The sequence below is a fragment of the Dryobates pubescens genome, chromosome 3, assembly GCF_014839835.1.
Source record: "Dryobates pubescens isolate bDryPub1 chromosome 3, bDryPub1.pri, whole genome shotgun sequence".
Classification (NCBI taxonomy): Eukaryota; Metazoa; Chordata; class Aves; order Piciformes; family Picidae; genus Dryobates; species Dryobates pubescens.
The window spans coordinates 10,929,029-10,943,523 of record NC_071614.1 but is presented as its reverse complement, the minus strand read 5'-3'; the positions used below and the strand labels follow the sequence as shown (position 1 = coordinate 10,943,523).

Below are 14,495 nucleotides of genomic sequence, written 5' to 3'. Positions count from 1 at the left end.
AGGGAGCGGGTGTGGGGTGATGGCACTGGAGCGTGTTCTAAAGCAACGCTTCCCAAAATGCAGAGTGCACATCCTAACAATGAATGCTCATAAATCCAGGGTGTGCTGTCATCCACCAGCTGCAGGCAACATCTTCACATTGCTGGAAGTACAGCCAGAGCCTCGGCAGAGGCTTCTTTGATCCGAAGGGCTCTGCATAATTGCTGTGACCTTTTCATCCCTTTTTGCATGACCTATTGCCTCAAACTTCCCCTCTGCTAAGTCATTTACTGTCCTGTATTCTTAGTCTATGAATTAAGTCTTTATTTACTTCCTCCTTTCACCTGTTTCAGCAGATTTTAATACCTATGGAGAGTGCACATTCCTTCTGAGACAGCTGCAAGCCAGGCTTGCCCCAAGCTGCTCCTTTGTGCACTCAAGAATTTAGTCCTCGCTCCCCTCATGGGCCAGCTCTTTGTGCTTCTTCAGCCTTATCTGCCACAGCAAGCTGGAAGGATAGAGTCCTTACAGTGTCCCCTGATGCTTGCACTTTTAAACCATAACTTTTTTAAGGTGCTTTCTGCTGTTTCCACTTCTGCTCTTAACTGCACTTCCAGTTACAAAGAAAATGTTCAGTTCGTAGATTCCAAGAATGGTTTGGGTTGGAAGGGACCTTAAAGATCATCCAGTTCCAACCACCCTTGGCCATAGGCAGGGACACCTTCCACTAGCCCAGCTTGCTCAAGGCCTCATCCATCCTGGCCTTGAACACCTCCAGGGAGGGGGCATCCACAGCCTCTGTGAGCAACCTGTTCCAGTGTCTCCCCACCCTCATTGAAAAGAATTTCTTCCTAATCTCCAGTCTAAATCTCCCCTGTTCCACCTTCAGTCCATTGCCCTTCTTCCTATCACTACAAGCCTCTGTAAAATGTCCCTCCCCAGCTTTCCTGTAACCCACTTCAGGTACTGGAAGGCTGCTCTAAGGTCTCCCTGGAGAAGTTCTTCTGCCTGTATTTACACTTTTATCTCTGGCTTCAGCCCTTTTCTGAAAGGAGCTTATTTAAATGGAGTCTGTATGTAGGATAAAAGTGCAAACATATGGACAGTGCATCCCAGAAGAGCTGTAAAAACATCAGTGTGAAGCAGTGTGTACTGGAGGTTTAAACAAACCCCCTTATCTCTTGTACTTCTGTCTCTCGTCTTATAAAGGCAGTGTGCTCGTAGTGCAGCTTCAGGAAGCTTAAGGCTGAGGCTGGGCAAAGCTTTCAGTTCGTGTGTGTGCAGGATGGCTGCCTGGGTTGAGCAGGTCTGGCCTGCATCAGGCATGGTGTGGCCAGCAGGAGCAGGGAAGTCATTGTGCCCTGTACTCAGCACTGGTTAGGCCACACCTGGAGTCCTGTGTCCAGTTCTGGGCCCCTCAGTTTAAGAAGGACATTGAGACTCTTGAATGTGTCCAGAGAAGGGCAACGAGGCTGGGGAGAGGCCTTGAGCACAGCCCTGTGAGGAGAGGCTGAGGGAGCTACCTATCTATCTATCAGGGAGTTGTGTAGAGCCAGAAGATCTCCCCTCAGCCTCTACTTCTCCAAATTCAGCAATCCCAATGCCCTCAGCTGCTCCTCACAGAATCACCAAGGTTGGAAGAGACCTCAAAGTTCATCAAGTCCAACCTGTCACCACAGACCTCATGACTAGACCATGGCACCAAGTGCCACGTCCAATCCCCTCTTGAACACCTCCAGGGACAGTGACTCCACCACCTCCCTGGGCAGCACATTCCAATGGCTAGCAACTCTCTCTGGGAAGAATTTTCTCCTCACCTTCAGCCTAAACCTCCCCTGGCACAGCTTGAGACTGTGTCCTCTTGTTCTGGTGCTTCTTGCCTGGGAGAAGAGACCAACCCCCACCTGGTTACAACCTCCCTTCAGGTAGTTGTAGACAGCAATAAGGTCTCCTCTGAGCCTCCTCTTCTCCAGGCTAAATAACCTGATGGTTTTTTTCCAGCCTGGTGGTTTCCTTTTCCTCCCTGCACTTCTTGTGCTGCTTCTGTACTTTGTCTTCTGGACCTAATGGTTCAAAGTCTTTAAGACCACTCCTGTGGCAGGGGAAAAGGAAACTCCCTGGTTAAATCATACCCTCTCAAAGAAGCAAAGAGGATGCTGCAAGCAATAGATCTCATCACTATCAGTTGGCTTTTCATGAGCCTTCAGTGAGATCCTGAGAGCTTCTCCTTAATTATCTGATTTATATGATCTTTATTGCTCTCTGGTGTTTCTTGCCTGCTTCTGCATGTTTTGAAAGCAGAGCAGGATTATGGACCAGGCAACCTGTGACAGAACAAGAGGACACAGTCTCAAGCTGAACCAGGGGAGGTTTAGGCTGGATGTGAGGAAGAAATTCTTCCCAGCAAGAGAGATTGGCCATTGGAATGTGCTGCCCAGGGAGGTGCTGGAGTCACCATCCCTGGAGGTGTTTTAAAACAGCCTGGATGAAGCACTTGGTGCCATGGTTTAGTCGGTTAGATGGTGTTGGGTGATAGGTTGGACTTGGGGATTAAGCAGTTCTTTTCCAACCAGCTTAATTCTGTACTCTGTAAATGTTGCTGCCCTGCAGTGTTAGCCTCACAGATAGCAAAGGGCTACCAGCAGGGCTGTGCAGAAAGTCAGGGATGGAAGTGTCCTGTGAAGTGTTAGGTTATTGAGCAAACTCAGCATGACCACTGGGTAATGAATTGGTTGGATGGTTGCATCTAAAGGGTAGAGGTCAGTGGCTTGATGGCCAGCTGGAGATGGGTGACAAGTGGTGTCCCTCTAGGCTCTGTATTGGGACCAGAGCTGTCCAATATCTTCATCAATGATATTGGCAGAGAGATTGAGGCACCCTCAGCAAGTTTGCTGGTGATTCCAGGCTGAGTGGTGTGGCTGGTAAGTCTGAAGGATGGGAGGGGTGCCATCCAGAGGGACCTGGACAGGCTGGAGAGGTGGGCTGAGGAGAAGGAACTTATTACAAGGGCTTGTAGTGACAGGACAAGGGGAGGTGGATTTAAACTGGAAGAGGGGAGATTTAGACGGGAGTTAGGAAACAATTCTTTCCAGTGAGACACTGGAACAGGTTGCTCAGGGAGGCTGTGGATGCTCCTTCCCTGGAGGTGTTCCAGGCCAGGCTGGATGAGGCTTTGGGCAACCTGGGCTGGTGGGAGGTGTCCCCATGGCAGTGGGCTTGGAACTGGATGATCCTGGAGGTCCCTTCCAACCCAAACCATTCTGTTACTCTGTGATAAGCAGGGACATCCCCAACTAGATCAGGTTGCTTGAAGCCCCATCAAGCTTGCCCCTTAAAGATGTGCAGCAAAGGGTCAGGAGCAAGGAGCCATGGAGGTGTTCAGGTTCTTTTTCCACTGTTCATCCTGGGAAACAGCAAATGTTGATTATTTTGCCACAAGTGGCTTGGAATTTGAATGAATTTGTTGCTTAATTTCTTTCTGGTGGAAGCTGCAAGAACCAGGGGGTTCTGCCTTTTTTCTCTGCCTCCTTGCTTCGCTTTTAATCCCCCACAAGTCTTATACAAATTCTTGTTCATCTACTTTAGTGCTTTTATTACTCCTGATGTACTTATTGCTGGGTAGCACACATAACCCTTAGGCATACATTAACTTGTCTTCAGCCTTCCCTGGTTTCCTTTTCTGCCAGTTCTTCTGCTACTTTAAATATTTATTTAATCTCTCCCCTGCTCTGTCAGCCTCCACTGTCATATCTGGAGCCATCCCCACTTGGGTTGTTGTTTTGCCTTTCCCCTTGATGTTAAGCCCAGTATCTTGTGCATGCACCTTGTAAGTCTTCCCTTTGTATCAATTAGACTAAGAGCAGAATTGTGGTGTTCAGCTTCCCCACCTGTCTCACCAGCATTCCTTCTGAGCTCATCTGCATCCACAGGGCTGCATGGATTTGTTACTCTTTTGTCAGGGCTGCTTTGGGAGGGTGTATTCCTAAACAGAAGTTCCTAGCAGTTAAACTTGAGAAGCAAGGGGGAGGGTGGGGAGGAAATCTCTATTCATTTTATTTGCTAGTGCTCTGTATAGTGAAACTCCTGCAGGAGTGGCCTGTGGCATGAGAAGAGTCCAGAGAAGGGCAACCAAGCTGGGCAAGGGTCTGGACAACAGGGCTGGGGGTGAACAGCTCGGGGGACCTGAGGGTGTTTAGCCTGGAGAAGAGGAGGCTGAGGGGAGACCTCATTGCTCTCTACAGCTCCCTGAAAGGAGGCTGCAATGAGGAGGACTCTTCTCCCTAGTAAGAAGTGGCAGGAGGAGAGGAAATGGAGAAACCTCTTCCTTGAAAAGCCTCTCAAAGCCTGGAACATGGGAGGCCTTGAGCAACCTGGTCCAGTGGGAAGTCTCTCTGCCCGTGGCAAGGGGTTGGAACTGGATGATCTTTCTAATCTCCAGCCTGAATCTCCCCTCCTCAAGCTCAAATCCACTTCTCAACCTATCACAACAACCCCTTGTGAAAACTACAAGGGGAAAAATTAATGTTTTCAAGTCACAAACCTGACTATGGCAGTTTGTATTTGTGTCCTATTTTAGTCAGGGACACCAATGTTGGTAAAACTGGCCCCTAGAAGACTGGAGAGGAGGAAGAAATTCTTTGGAGTGAGGGTGATGAGACACTGGCACAGGTTGCCCAGGGAGGCTGTGGATGTCCCCTCCCTGGAGGTGTTCAAGGGCCAGGTTGGAAGAGTCCTTGAGCAACCTGGGCTGGTGGGAGGTGTCCCTGCCCATGGCAGAGAGGTTGGAACTGGATGATCTTTAAGGTCCCTTCCAACCCAACCCATTGTATGATCTGCAGCAGAGCATGGATTTCCCTTTCTTCAGTTGTGTTTAGGGGACTTTTCCTTTGCCTTGTTTGGGGAAACTCTTGTATTGGAGGTCTGGCAATGCCACCACCCACATTCCATGTCCTTGTCAGTGAGTTTCAATCAGCCTGGCAGTATTGCTTTACAAAACCCAGGTCTCAGCCTCTCATAGCTGAAGGACTTTCTGTCTTTCTATGCAACTTGAAACTGTAGGATTGGCTATTCAAATGCCAGCAAAAATGTCTTTGGGGTAGCAGGAAAAAGAGCTTTTGCCTGTTGCCTGAAATTTAGAGGATGGGAGGCTGTGGTGGTTTAGGCTCTGCTTTTAAAAGTCTGTTACACATTTTTAACAGAAAAGTAGAAAAAGATAAATAAATCACTATGGGGAGTGAAAAGGAAAACCAGGGGTAGCTCTAGAAAGGATTCCATTGGAGAAATATCTGCTGCAAGGCTGCCTGTAGCAAAACAAGCTTTCCTCTTCTCAGCTCTTCTCTGCTGGCTTTCCTTGGGAGAGATTAACCTGCTTCTGCTTGACCTTGGCTGCATTGTTTTGGGATGAGTCTAACAGCTACTTTCTCTCTGCTCCTTTCTCCCCTTTGTGCTGCCCAGGGAGGTGGTGGAGTCACCATCCCTGGAGGTGTTCAGAAAAGGATTGGATGTGGCACTTGGAGCCATGGTTTAGTTGTCAGGAAGTGTTGGGTGACAGGTTGGACTTGATGATCTCTGAGGTCTTCTCCAACCTTATTGATTCTATGATTCTATGACAGGGGGTGGAGGGGCAGAGGGACAGCTTCCCTGGTCTCTGACCCAGGGCCTTCTCCTCTTGTTTGTTAATTGTAAATATCTGTAAATATTGTAAATTATAGAATCAATAAGGTTGGAAAAGAACTCAGAGATCATCAAGTCCAACCTATTACTAATACCTAACACCTCCTCACAACTAAACCATGGCTCCAAGTGCCACATCCAAGCCTTTTCTGAACACCTCCAGGGATGGTGACTCCACCACCTCCCTGGGCAGCACATTCCAATGGCCAGTCTCTCTTGCTGGGAAGAACTTTCTCCTCACCTCCAGCCTAAACCTCCCCTGGCACAGCTTGAGACTGTGTCCTCTTGTTCTGGTGCTGGTTGCCTGGCAGAAGAGACCAACCCCCTCCTGGCTACAACCTCCCTTCAGGTAGCTGGAGAGAGCAAGAAGGTCTCCCCTGAGCCTCCTCTTCTCCAGGCTAAGCAACCCCAGCTCCTTCAGCCTCTCCTCCCAGGGCTGTGCTCCAGACCCCTCCCCAGCTTTGTTGCCCTTCTCTGGACACCTTCAAGTCTCTCAATGTCCTTCTTCAATTGAGGAGCCCAGAACTGGAGACAGGACTCCAGGTGTGGCCTAACCAGTGCTGAACACAGGGGCAGAATGACTTCCCTGCTCCTGCTGGCCACACTGTTCCTGGTGCAGGCCAGGATGCCACTGTCCTTCTTGGCCCCCTGGGACATTTTGTACACATTCATTGCATTCCATTGGAGATTGCAGTTTTGCCTGTAAATCCAGCTTTTCATTTGCTTCCAACTGGGTTAGTCTGGCAAAGTTAATGTCGGTTGGGGGTGGGGATTTCAACCCACCACAGAGGTGAGTGAGATGGAATTTCTGTGAGCAGGAGCAGAAATCTTTTGCAGAGCTGAGGCCTGAGCAAAGAACGAGAGAGGTCAGTTGGCAGAGCTTTCATTTCGTGTGATTGCAGCCACGCTGCAAATGCCATTTCACTAGGAGGGAGGACTTTCAAACCTACCTTCCTGCCTGATTTGTGCTGCAGGTCAGATTAACTCAAATGGTTATTGTGTCACCTGAGAGACTCCTGCTTGCTGCAGGACCAGACTTTAAACCCTATTTTTATTATTAAAAAGGCCAGCAGCAACAAAGACCATTTTACCAGGCCTGAGACATTTTCATAGCAATTTGATCTTTATACACAGGTTTTGTAGAACTCTTTGTGCTGCCATTCTTAGCCCTGTGTTAAAACTCAGAAAGAGGAGAGAAGGGGTATGAGATTGAACACATCCAAGCTCTGGGTTCTGCACACTGGCCACAGCAACCCCATGCGGTGCCACAGGCTGGGGTCAGAGTGGCTGGAGAGCGGCCAGGCAGAGAGGGACCTGGGGGTGCTGGTCGATGGTACGCTGAACATGAGCCTGCAGTGTGCCCAGGCAGCCAAGAGAGCCAATGGCATCCTGGCCTGCATCAGGAACAGTGTGGCCAGCAGGAGCAGGGAGGTCATTCTGCCCTGGTTAGGCCACACCTTGAGTCCTGTGTCCAGTTCTGGAGCCCTCAGTTTAGGAAGGATGTTGAGATACTGGAAGGTGTCCAGAGAAGGGCAACAAAGTTGGGGAGGGGCTTGGAACACAGAAGAAGAGGAGGAAGAAATTTTTTCCAGTGAGGGTGGAGAGACACTGGCACAAGTTGCCCGGGGAGGCTGTAGATGTCCCCTCCCTGGAGGTGTTCAAGGGCCAGGTTGGATGAGGCCTTGAGACCTTGGAAGGTGTCCCTGCCCACGGCAGGGGGGTTGGAACTGGCTGATCTTTAAGGTCCTATCCAACCCAACCCATTCTCTGACTCCACGAAACCATGAATCTCGAAGGGAAGCAATATTAGATGCAGCTTCTCTCTGTCCTGTTTTGACACTGCTTTGACTGCTTCTTTTGCTGCAGTGATCTTTCTGCCCTGACTTGTGTGCTACAAGACTGTCTGCTGGAGAAAGATCCAAGTCAACACAGTTGCCTCCTGCTCCTTCTGGATCTTGTTGAGGAAAACCCAGCCGTAGTTAGCCAGTGTCCTCGGGTATCCCTTCATGTTATCTGCATCTCTTCTCCTTATCCTGTGCTTTTAAGTGCTCCCACAATGTTTGGACATTTAATCTCACACTTTTTAATGGAACAGAACTTGATGAAAAGATGATTTTTACTGGCTTCAGCAGGGTGATTTGGATGCCTGCCCGCGGCGCTTAATGGGGATCTGTTGAGTCCATTATGGAGTCTTGAGTGTTTAAATTCATTTGTCTTAATTATGTTCTTGGAAAAGTCCCCAAGATGTCTAGAATGCAGCCAGGCTCTGATTCCTCCTTTTTTCTCCCCCCCCCCTTTTCTTTTTTCCCTTTTGCTCTGAAACACTGGTGAGATTCTGCCTGCTTTGAAAAATGCTGTGAGTGGTTTACGAGGTGGAAAATGGCTTGGGGAGAGCAGACGATGGTAGTGACAAGAGCTTCCAGCATTGTCTGGAGCACTACGTGGCCAAAGCTGATCAGCTGTGTTTCTAGAGAGCACATCTTGTTCATGCCATCCACCAAGTGGCACCCCAGCCTTCCTCTTGGTGGCTTTGTCCAGTTCTGGGCCCCTCAGTTTAGGAAAGATGTTGACCCGCTGGAAGGTGTCCAGAGAAGGGCAACAAAGCTGGGGAAGGGTCTGGAGCACAGCCCTGGGAGGAGAGGCTGAGGGAGCTGGGGTCGCTTAGCCTGGAGAAGAGGAGGCTCAGGGGAGGCCTTCTTGCTCTCTGCAACTCCCTGAAGGGAGGTTGTAGCCAGGTGGGGGTTGGTCTCTTCTGCCAAGCAAGCAGCACCAGAACAAGAGGACACAGTCTCAAGCTGTGCCAGGGGAGGGTTAGGCTGGATGTTAGGAAGAAATTCTTCCCAGCAAGAGAGATTGGCCATTGGACTGTGCTGCGCAGGGAGGTGGTGGAGTCACCATCACTGGAAGTGTTTAAGAAGAGCCTGGATGAGGCACTTGGTGTCATGGTTTGGGTGATAGGTTGGACTTGATGATCTCAAAGGTCTTTTCCAATCTGGTTAATTCTATTCTATTCTATTCTGTTCTATTCTGTTCTGCTCTGCTCTGTTCCGTTCCGTTCCGTTCCGTTCTGTTTCTGTTCTTTCTGCCCCCCAAGAGCAGTGCTCATCCTGTGGGGCACCTGTGTTGGCAGCAGTCTTTGGCAGCTTGAGTTGCCGTGGGTAGCTGGTGATGGTGGCCAGGTGCCACCCAGTCCTTAGCCAGAGCAGCGTTCCAGTACTCCACCAAGAGGCACTGAACCCATCCAGTCCTCTCCATTCTTTGCTGATGCCAACCCAAAGCCCTCTCACTATTTAATTCATAGCTCTGTCTCCTGTCAGCTTCTGGGCTGAGGAACCAGCAGCAAAGCTCCAGTTAAGACTGCATTGATGCTACAATGTGGTCTCCATAAAAAGGGTGGCCTACACCATGCTATCTACAGGGCCATCAGGGCTCAAGGCTCTAAACATGACTGACTATGGGAACTGAAAGACAGGAAACCATGCTGTGAAATAATTTGTTTCCCAGGGACTCCAGAAACTGCTGGCTGAAGCTGCCCCAAAGAGAACCAAGACCTTCAGGACACTGTTTCATAATTAATGTAAATGTTTTCTTTTGCAATTAGATGCAACAAATGGAGTTAGCACAGATGCAACAAAGAGAAGCCAACCTCACAGCTTTGGCAGCCATTGGACCGAGGAAGAAAAGACCATTGGATTCATCAAGTGGTGAATCTGGGCTGGAGGTAAGGAGGTGACTTAGATGTGGCTGGATCTTCATGTTGACTTCTTTTTATCTTTACCTGTCAGAAGTGAGCACTCTGGGTAGGATCATCAGGGCATGCATTAGGTACTTGAGAGTTTCTGGTGCACTCACTGGGGATGTTTCATGGTGTGCTTTAGGAGGAGCTGTGGATAAGAGCACGGTGTGTGAAGGACTGTCTGAAATGAGGGCTCAGAGAAACTGCCATCTGCAGGGGAGAGTAGTCATGGACTCATCATCCAACCCCCCTGCCATGGGCAGGGACACCTCCCACCAGGCCAGGTTGCTCAAGGCCTCATCTGACCTGGCCTCGAACATCTCCAGGGAGGAGCATCCAACAACCTCCCTGGGCAAGCAGTGCCAGGCTCTCACCACCCTCATGGAGAATAAGTTCTTCCTAACATCCAATCTCAATCTACCCATTTCCAGTTTTGTTCCATTCCCCCCAGTCCTATCACTCCCTGACACCCTCAAAAGTCCCTCCCCAGCTTTCTTGGAGCCCCCTTCAGATACTGGAAGGCCCCAAAAAGGTCTCTTTGGAGCTTTCTCTTCTCCAGACTGAACAGCCCCAACTCCCTCAGTCTGTCCTCATAGCAGAGCAGCTCCAACCCTCTGCTCATCCTTGTGGCCCTTCTGTGGACACCTTCCAGCACCTCCAGATCATTCCTGGAACAGAGGCTCCAGAACTGGACACGGAGCTCCTGGTGTGGTTTCAGCAGAGTGGAGCAGAGGGGGTGAATCACCTCCCTGACCCTGCTGGCTGTGCTTCTCTTGCTGCAGCCCAGGCTCTGCTTGGCTCTCTGGGCTGCAAGTACTCACTTGCAGTCCCTGCCCAGCCTATATCAGTGCTTGGAATTGCCCTGACCCAGATGGCTTTTGAAATGTTTCTTGCTTTGGCTGTGGACTTTTCTCCATGCACAGTGCATAGTGCCTCCTCAAATATGCTGTGAATTCACCTTGGCAAGGTGCACAACCCCTCCCCAAGAAAGAAGGAAATAGAGCAAGTTAGCCCATGCAAGAAGGCAGATCACCTTTCCTGCCTCGTGCTGCAGTTTGAAAGTGCCTAGAAAGCTCTTTTAGCAAACCTTGGCCTGAACAAATCTCTTCATGCTCTGGAGATTAAGTGTTTCTAGGACTTGGGAAGCTTATGGGGCTGCAGCAGTTCCTTCCAAGGAGACAATCTGCAGACAGGAGAAATGTGTTGGGAGCTGCCATTCAAGTGGTGCTGCCAGCTTTGCCTCTCTTTCTCATGAAGCCTCAAGGTCTCTGAGGTGGACAGCTGGTTGGCTTGGGAGCACAGTGGACAGAAGCCTAGAAAGTAACTCTTCTGTGGAAGAAGTGGTAGGGAAGTTTTCCCAGCTGACAGACCTTAATTCCTTTTCATTCTTGTAGCCCAGGAAGCTGAAATAGCTGCTAGGAGTGCCAATGCCCTGGCACTTCTGCATGCTGCAGTCTGGAAGGACCTTGTACAACGCTCAGTTATTTGCAGTGCAGCTTTGGGGCAGTAGTGGCATCTGTCCTGGAGGTTTTGGTCAGGGTGGCTGGAGAGCAGCCAGGCAGAAAAGGACCTGGGGGGACTGGTTGACAGCAGCTGAACAAGAGCCAGCAGTGTGCCCAGGGGGCCAAGAAGGCCAATGGCATCCTGGCCTGCATCAGGAACAGTGTGGCCAGCAGGAGCAGGGAAGTCATTCTGCCCTGTGCTCAGCACTGGTGAGGCCACACCTTGAGTCCTGTGTCCAGTTCTGGGCTCCTCAGTTTAGGAAAGATGTTGAGTTGCTGGAAGGTGTCCAGAGAAGGGCAACAAAGCTGGGGAGGGGTCTGGAGCACAGCCCTGTGAGGAGAGGCTGAGGGAGCTGGGGTTGCTTAGCCTGGAGAGGAGGAGGCTCAGGGGAGACCTTCTTGCTCTCTCCAACTCCCTGAAGGGAGGTTGTAGCCAGGTGGGGGTTGGTCTCTTCTGCCAAGCAAGCAGCACCAGAACAAGAGGACACAGTCTCAAGCTGTGCCAGGGGAGGGTTAGGCTGGATGTGAGGAAGAAGTTCTTCATAGAAAGAGAGATTGGCCATTGGGATGTGCTGCCCAGGGAGGTGGTGGAGTCCCCATCCCTGGAGGTGTTTAGGAAGAGCCTGGCTGAGGCACTTGGTGCCATGGTTTAGTTGATCAGATGGTGCTGGGTGAGAGGTTGGACTCAATGATCTCTGAGGTCTTTTCCAACCTGCTTAATTCTGTATTCTGTATTTTTTCCTTCAGCTGGACTGTGACCAGAGACCTCTGTAAGGAGGTGAGGCAGGCTTGTTTCTCTGGCTTCTTTGTTGTGGGGTTTGGGCTTTTTGCCCTTTGACATGCAGACACAGTTTGCTTCTTGAGTGCTCCCTGTTCACCACAAGCCAAGCAATCTGTCCCTAACCAAGCTGCAGAAAGCAGCATTCCCAGCTTCTTGAGCAGCTGCTTTTCACTTCTTTGAAGCTTTTAGAGGCACTTTCCCATGAAGCTGCAGGTACAGTTATTTTATTGTTGGGGTTTTCTTTACAAGGCCACTGGAAAAACTTGAAGAAAACCAAACCAAATGAGTCTGGCACAAGGAGAGTTTTCTTTCTCCTTTTCTCCTCTTCCCCCCCAAGCTTCTATCTAGTAACCATTCCTGTTCTTCGTGGTGGTTTTCTGGTAATTGTTGCCAGATTTGTTTCTGAATATTTAATAAGTCAACCTCTTAGGTCCTTTTCAGCTCTCTCTCATCATCTGCAGTGTATCTGCTTGATGAAAAGCTTCCTGAGGTTGTGGCCAAGCCACACAGATGACAGTGCTGCTGCTGGGAGCTGGTGAGCCACTATTTACATTGTCAGATAGAAACAACATGGACCTAGGAGGCTCCAAGCCTGGAAGTGCTGAAAGCCAGGTTGGCTGGGGCCTTGAGCAGGCTGATGGAGTAGGAGGTGTCCCTGCCCATGGCACAGAGTTAGTATTAGATGGTCTTTAAGGTCTCTTCTGACCCAAATCATTGTCTCATTCTGTAACTTGAGGCCTAGGTTCAGAACACAGAATTAACTAGGTTGGAAAAGACCTTTGAGATTGTCAAGTCCAGCCTATCACCCAACACCATCTGATCAACTAAACCAAGCACCCCATCCAGTCTCTTCTTAAACACTTCCAGTGATGGTGTCTCCACCACCTCCCTGGGCAGCACATTCCAATGGCCAATCTCTCTTGCTGGGAAGAATTTCTTCCTAACCTCCATCCTAAACCTTCCCTGGTGCAGCTTGAGACTGTGTCCTCTTGTTCTGATGCTGGTTTCCTGGGAGAAGAGACTGTCAGTCTCAGTTTTGGGCCCTTCACTCCAAAAAGGACATTGAGTGGCTGGAGTGGCTCCAGAGAAGGGCAACAAAGCTGGGGAAGGGTCTGGAGAACAGGGCTGGGGAGGGGCAGCTGAGGGAGCTGGGGGTGTTTAGTCTGGAGAAGAGGAGGCTGAGGGGAGACCTCATTGCTCTCCACAGCTCCCTGAAAGAAGGTTGGAGCCAGGTGGGGTTTGGTCTCTTCTCCCTGGTATCAGGTGAAAGAATAAGAGGAAAGGACCTCGAGTTACTCCAGGGGAGGTCTAGGTTGGAGTTCAGGAAAAATATCTTTGCTGCAAGAGTGGTCAGGGCTTGGAACAGGCTGCCCAGGGAGTCCCCATCCCTGGAGGTGTTCAAGAAATGTGTGGCCCTGCCACTGTGGGACATGGTTTAATGGTCACAGTGGTGTTGGGTTGATGGTTGGACTCAACTCTCTTGGAGGCTTTTCCCAAGCAAAACAATTCTATGATTCTTTGGCTTTTTTAATGTGCCTAAAGCTGAGCAGAAGCCTTGACCATGTTTTGTTGTGACAGATTAACAGCTGTGCTTTAACATGCTGCTTTCCTTGGTTGCTTTACTCCACTGAGCTCTAAAGGGCAGTGGAATCATAGAATCTGTAAGGTTGGAAAAGACCTCAGAGAGCAGGTGACAGCAGTCCTCCCAGTGACACTCCTTTTGTCTCACATGCAAGCCTGCATTCCAGTGCCTGGTCCTTAGGCTTCATGCTACCAAAAAGCAGCTCCCTGCAGACCCTGTCTGAAATGATGCAGGATGGCAAACTTGAGAGGGATGCTCAGACTTGGACTTTTAAGCGTCCCAATACATCTGAGGCAGGATTTACTAGGCTTAAGCCTTCTCATGTAGAATAAAGAATGGTTTTGACAAACACTCTCTAGTTCAAGGAGCAGAACATTTGTAATGCATTCATGATAACATGGCAAAACATCCCGAGCAGTAAACAACATTCCATTCTTCAGAGATGAAAGGAGGCCTTTGAAACTGAAAGCAAGTACAAGATGGCCTGAGGCTGCTGTGCATTTTGGGCATCTTTAAAACCATCTTTTTGGGCAACCTGTCTGAGCATAATTTAAGCAGGCAGGGTGTGCTTTTCTCATCTCAAATGGCAAACACAGACAGCTTTGCTCTCAAGTAGTCTTAAATGTCAGAGCTTCCTGACTATGCCGTGGCAAGGAGGAGAGCTGTGCATAATACTCCTGTGGCCATTTATTTCTGTGGGTTTTTGTAAGCTTAATATCTGGGTAGACAGGTGTGATGGAAGGAGTTGCTCCTGAATATGAATCATCCTTTCACAGCATGAATTGAAATCCCTGGTGCTAGCTGCAGCTGGCTTTTTAACTAAGACTTCAACTTTGCTTGGCTGATGTTTGTTGCACGGTGTTTGTGTCTCCTCTGTCCGGCTCAGAGCAAAGCTGGCTCTGTTCAGCTCCTTGTTAGCATTGCCTCTTGCAGTAATTAAAGGAGAGGAATTGTCTCAAGCTGTTATTGAGGTAAACTGAAGCCCAAAGGTGTTTGGGGAGGCAGGGATGAAATAATCAGTTGCAGTATGTGTTTAAAAAGCGAAGCTCTGTCAGGAACTCTGTTGCATATTTGCTTTGCTTTATTTAGTCAGTACCAAAGTGTAATGGGAGCTGGAAGAGTGCAGCTCAGCAGGCTGGGTTGGTATGGATCTGCTGCCTTTTGTTACAGCAATAGTAAGTGTTAAGGGCTAAGAAAACATCCCAGGCTTCCTTTCTCCACAAATGAGTATCTGCTTCACCC

The 14,495-nt window shown here is 49.5% G+C and overlaps 1 protein-coding gene across 1 annotated transcript in view; it reads left to right on the top strand.

The window, feature by feature from the left end:
* Window positions 1-14,495, top strand: part of TAF4B (TATA-box binding protein associated factor 4b) — an 89,834-nt gene that overhangs the window by 60,728 nt on the left and 14,611 nt on the right. Inside the window, exon 15 of the mRNA XM_054180203.1 lies at window positions 9,254-9,373. Within this exon, the coding sequence (XP_054036178.1) occupies window positions 9,254-9,373 (120 nt within the window). The remainder of the gene's footprint in view (window positions 1-9,253; window positions 9,374-14,495) is intronic.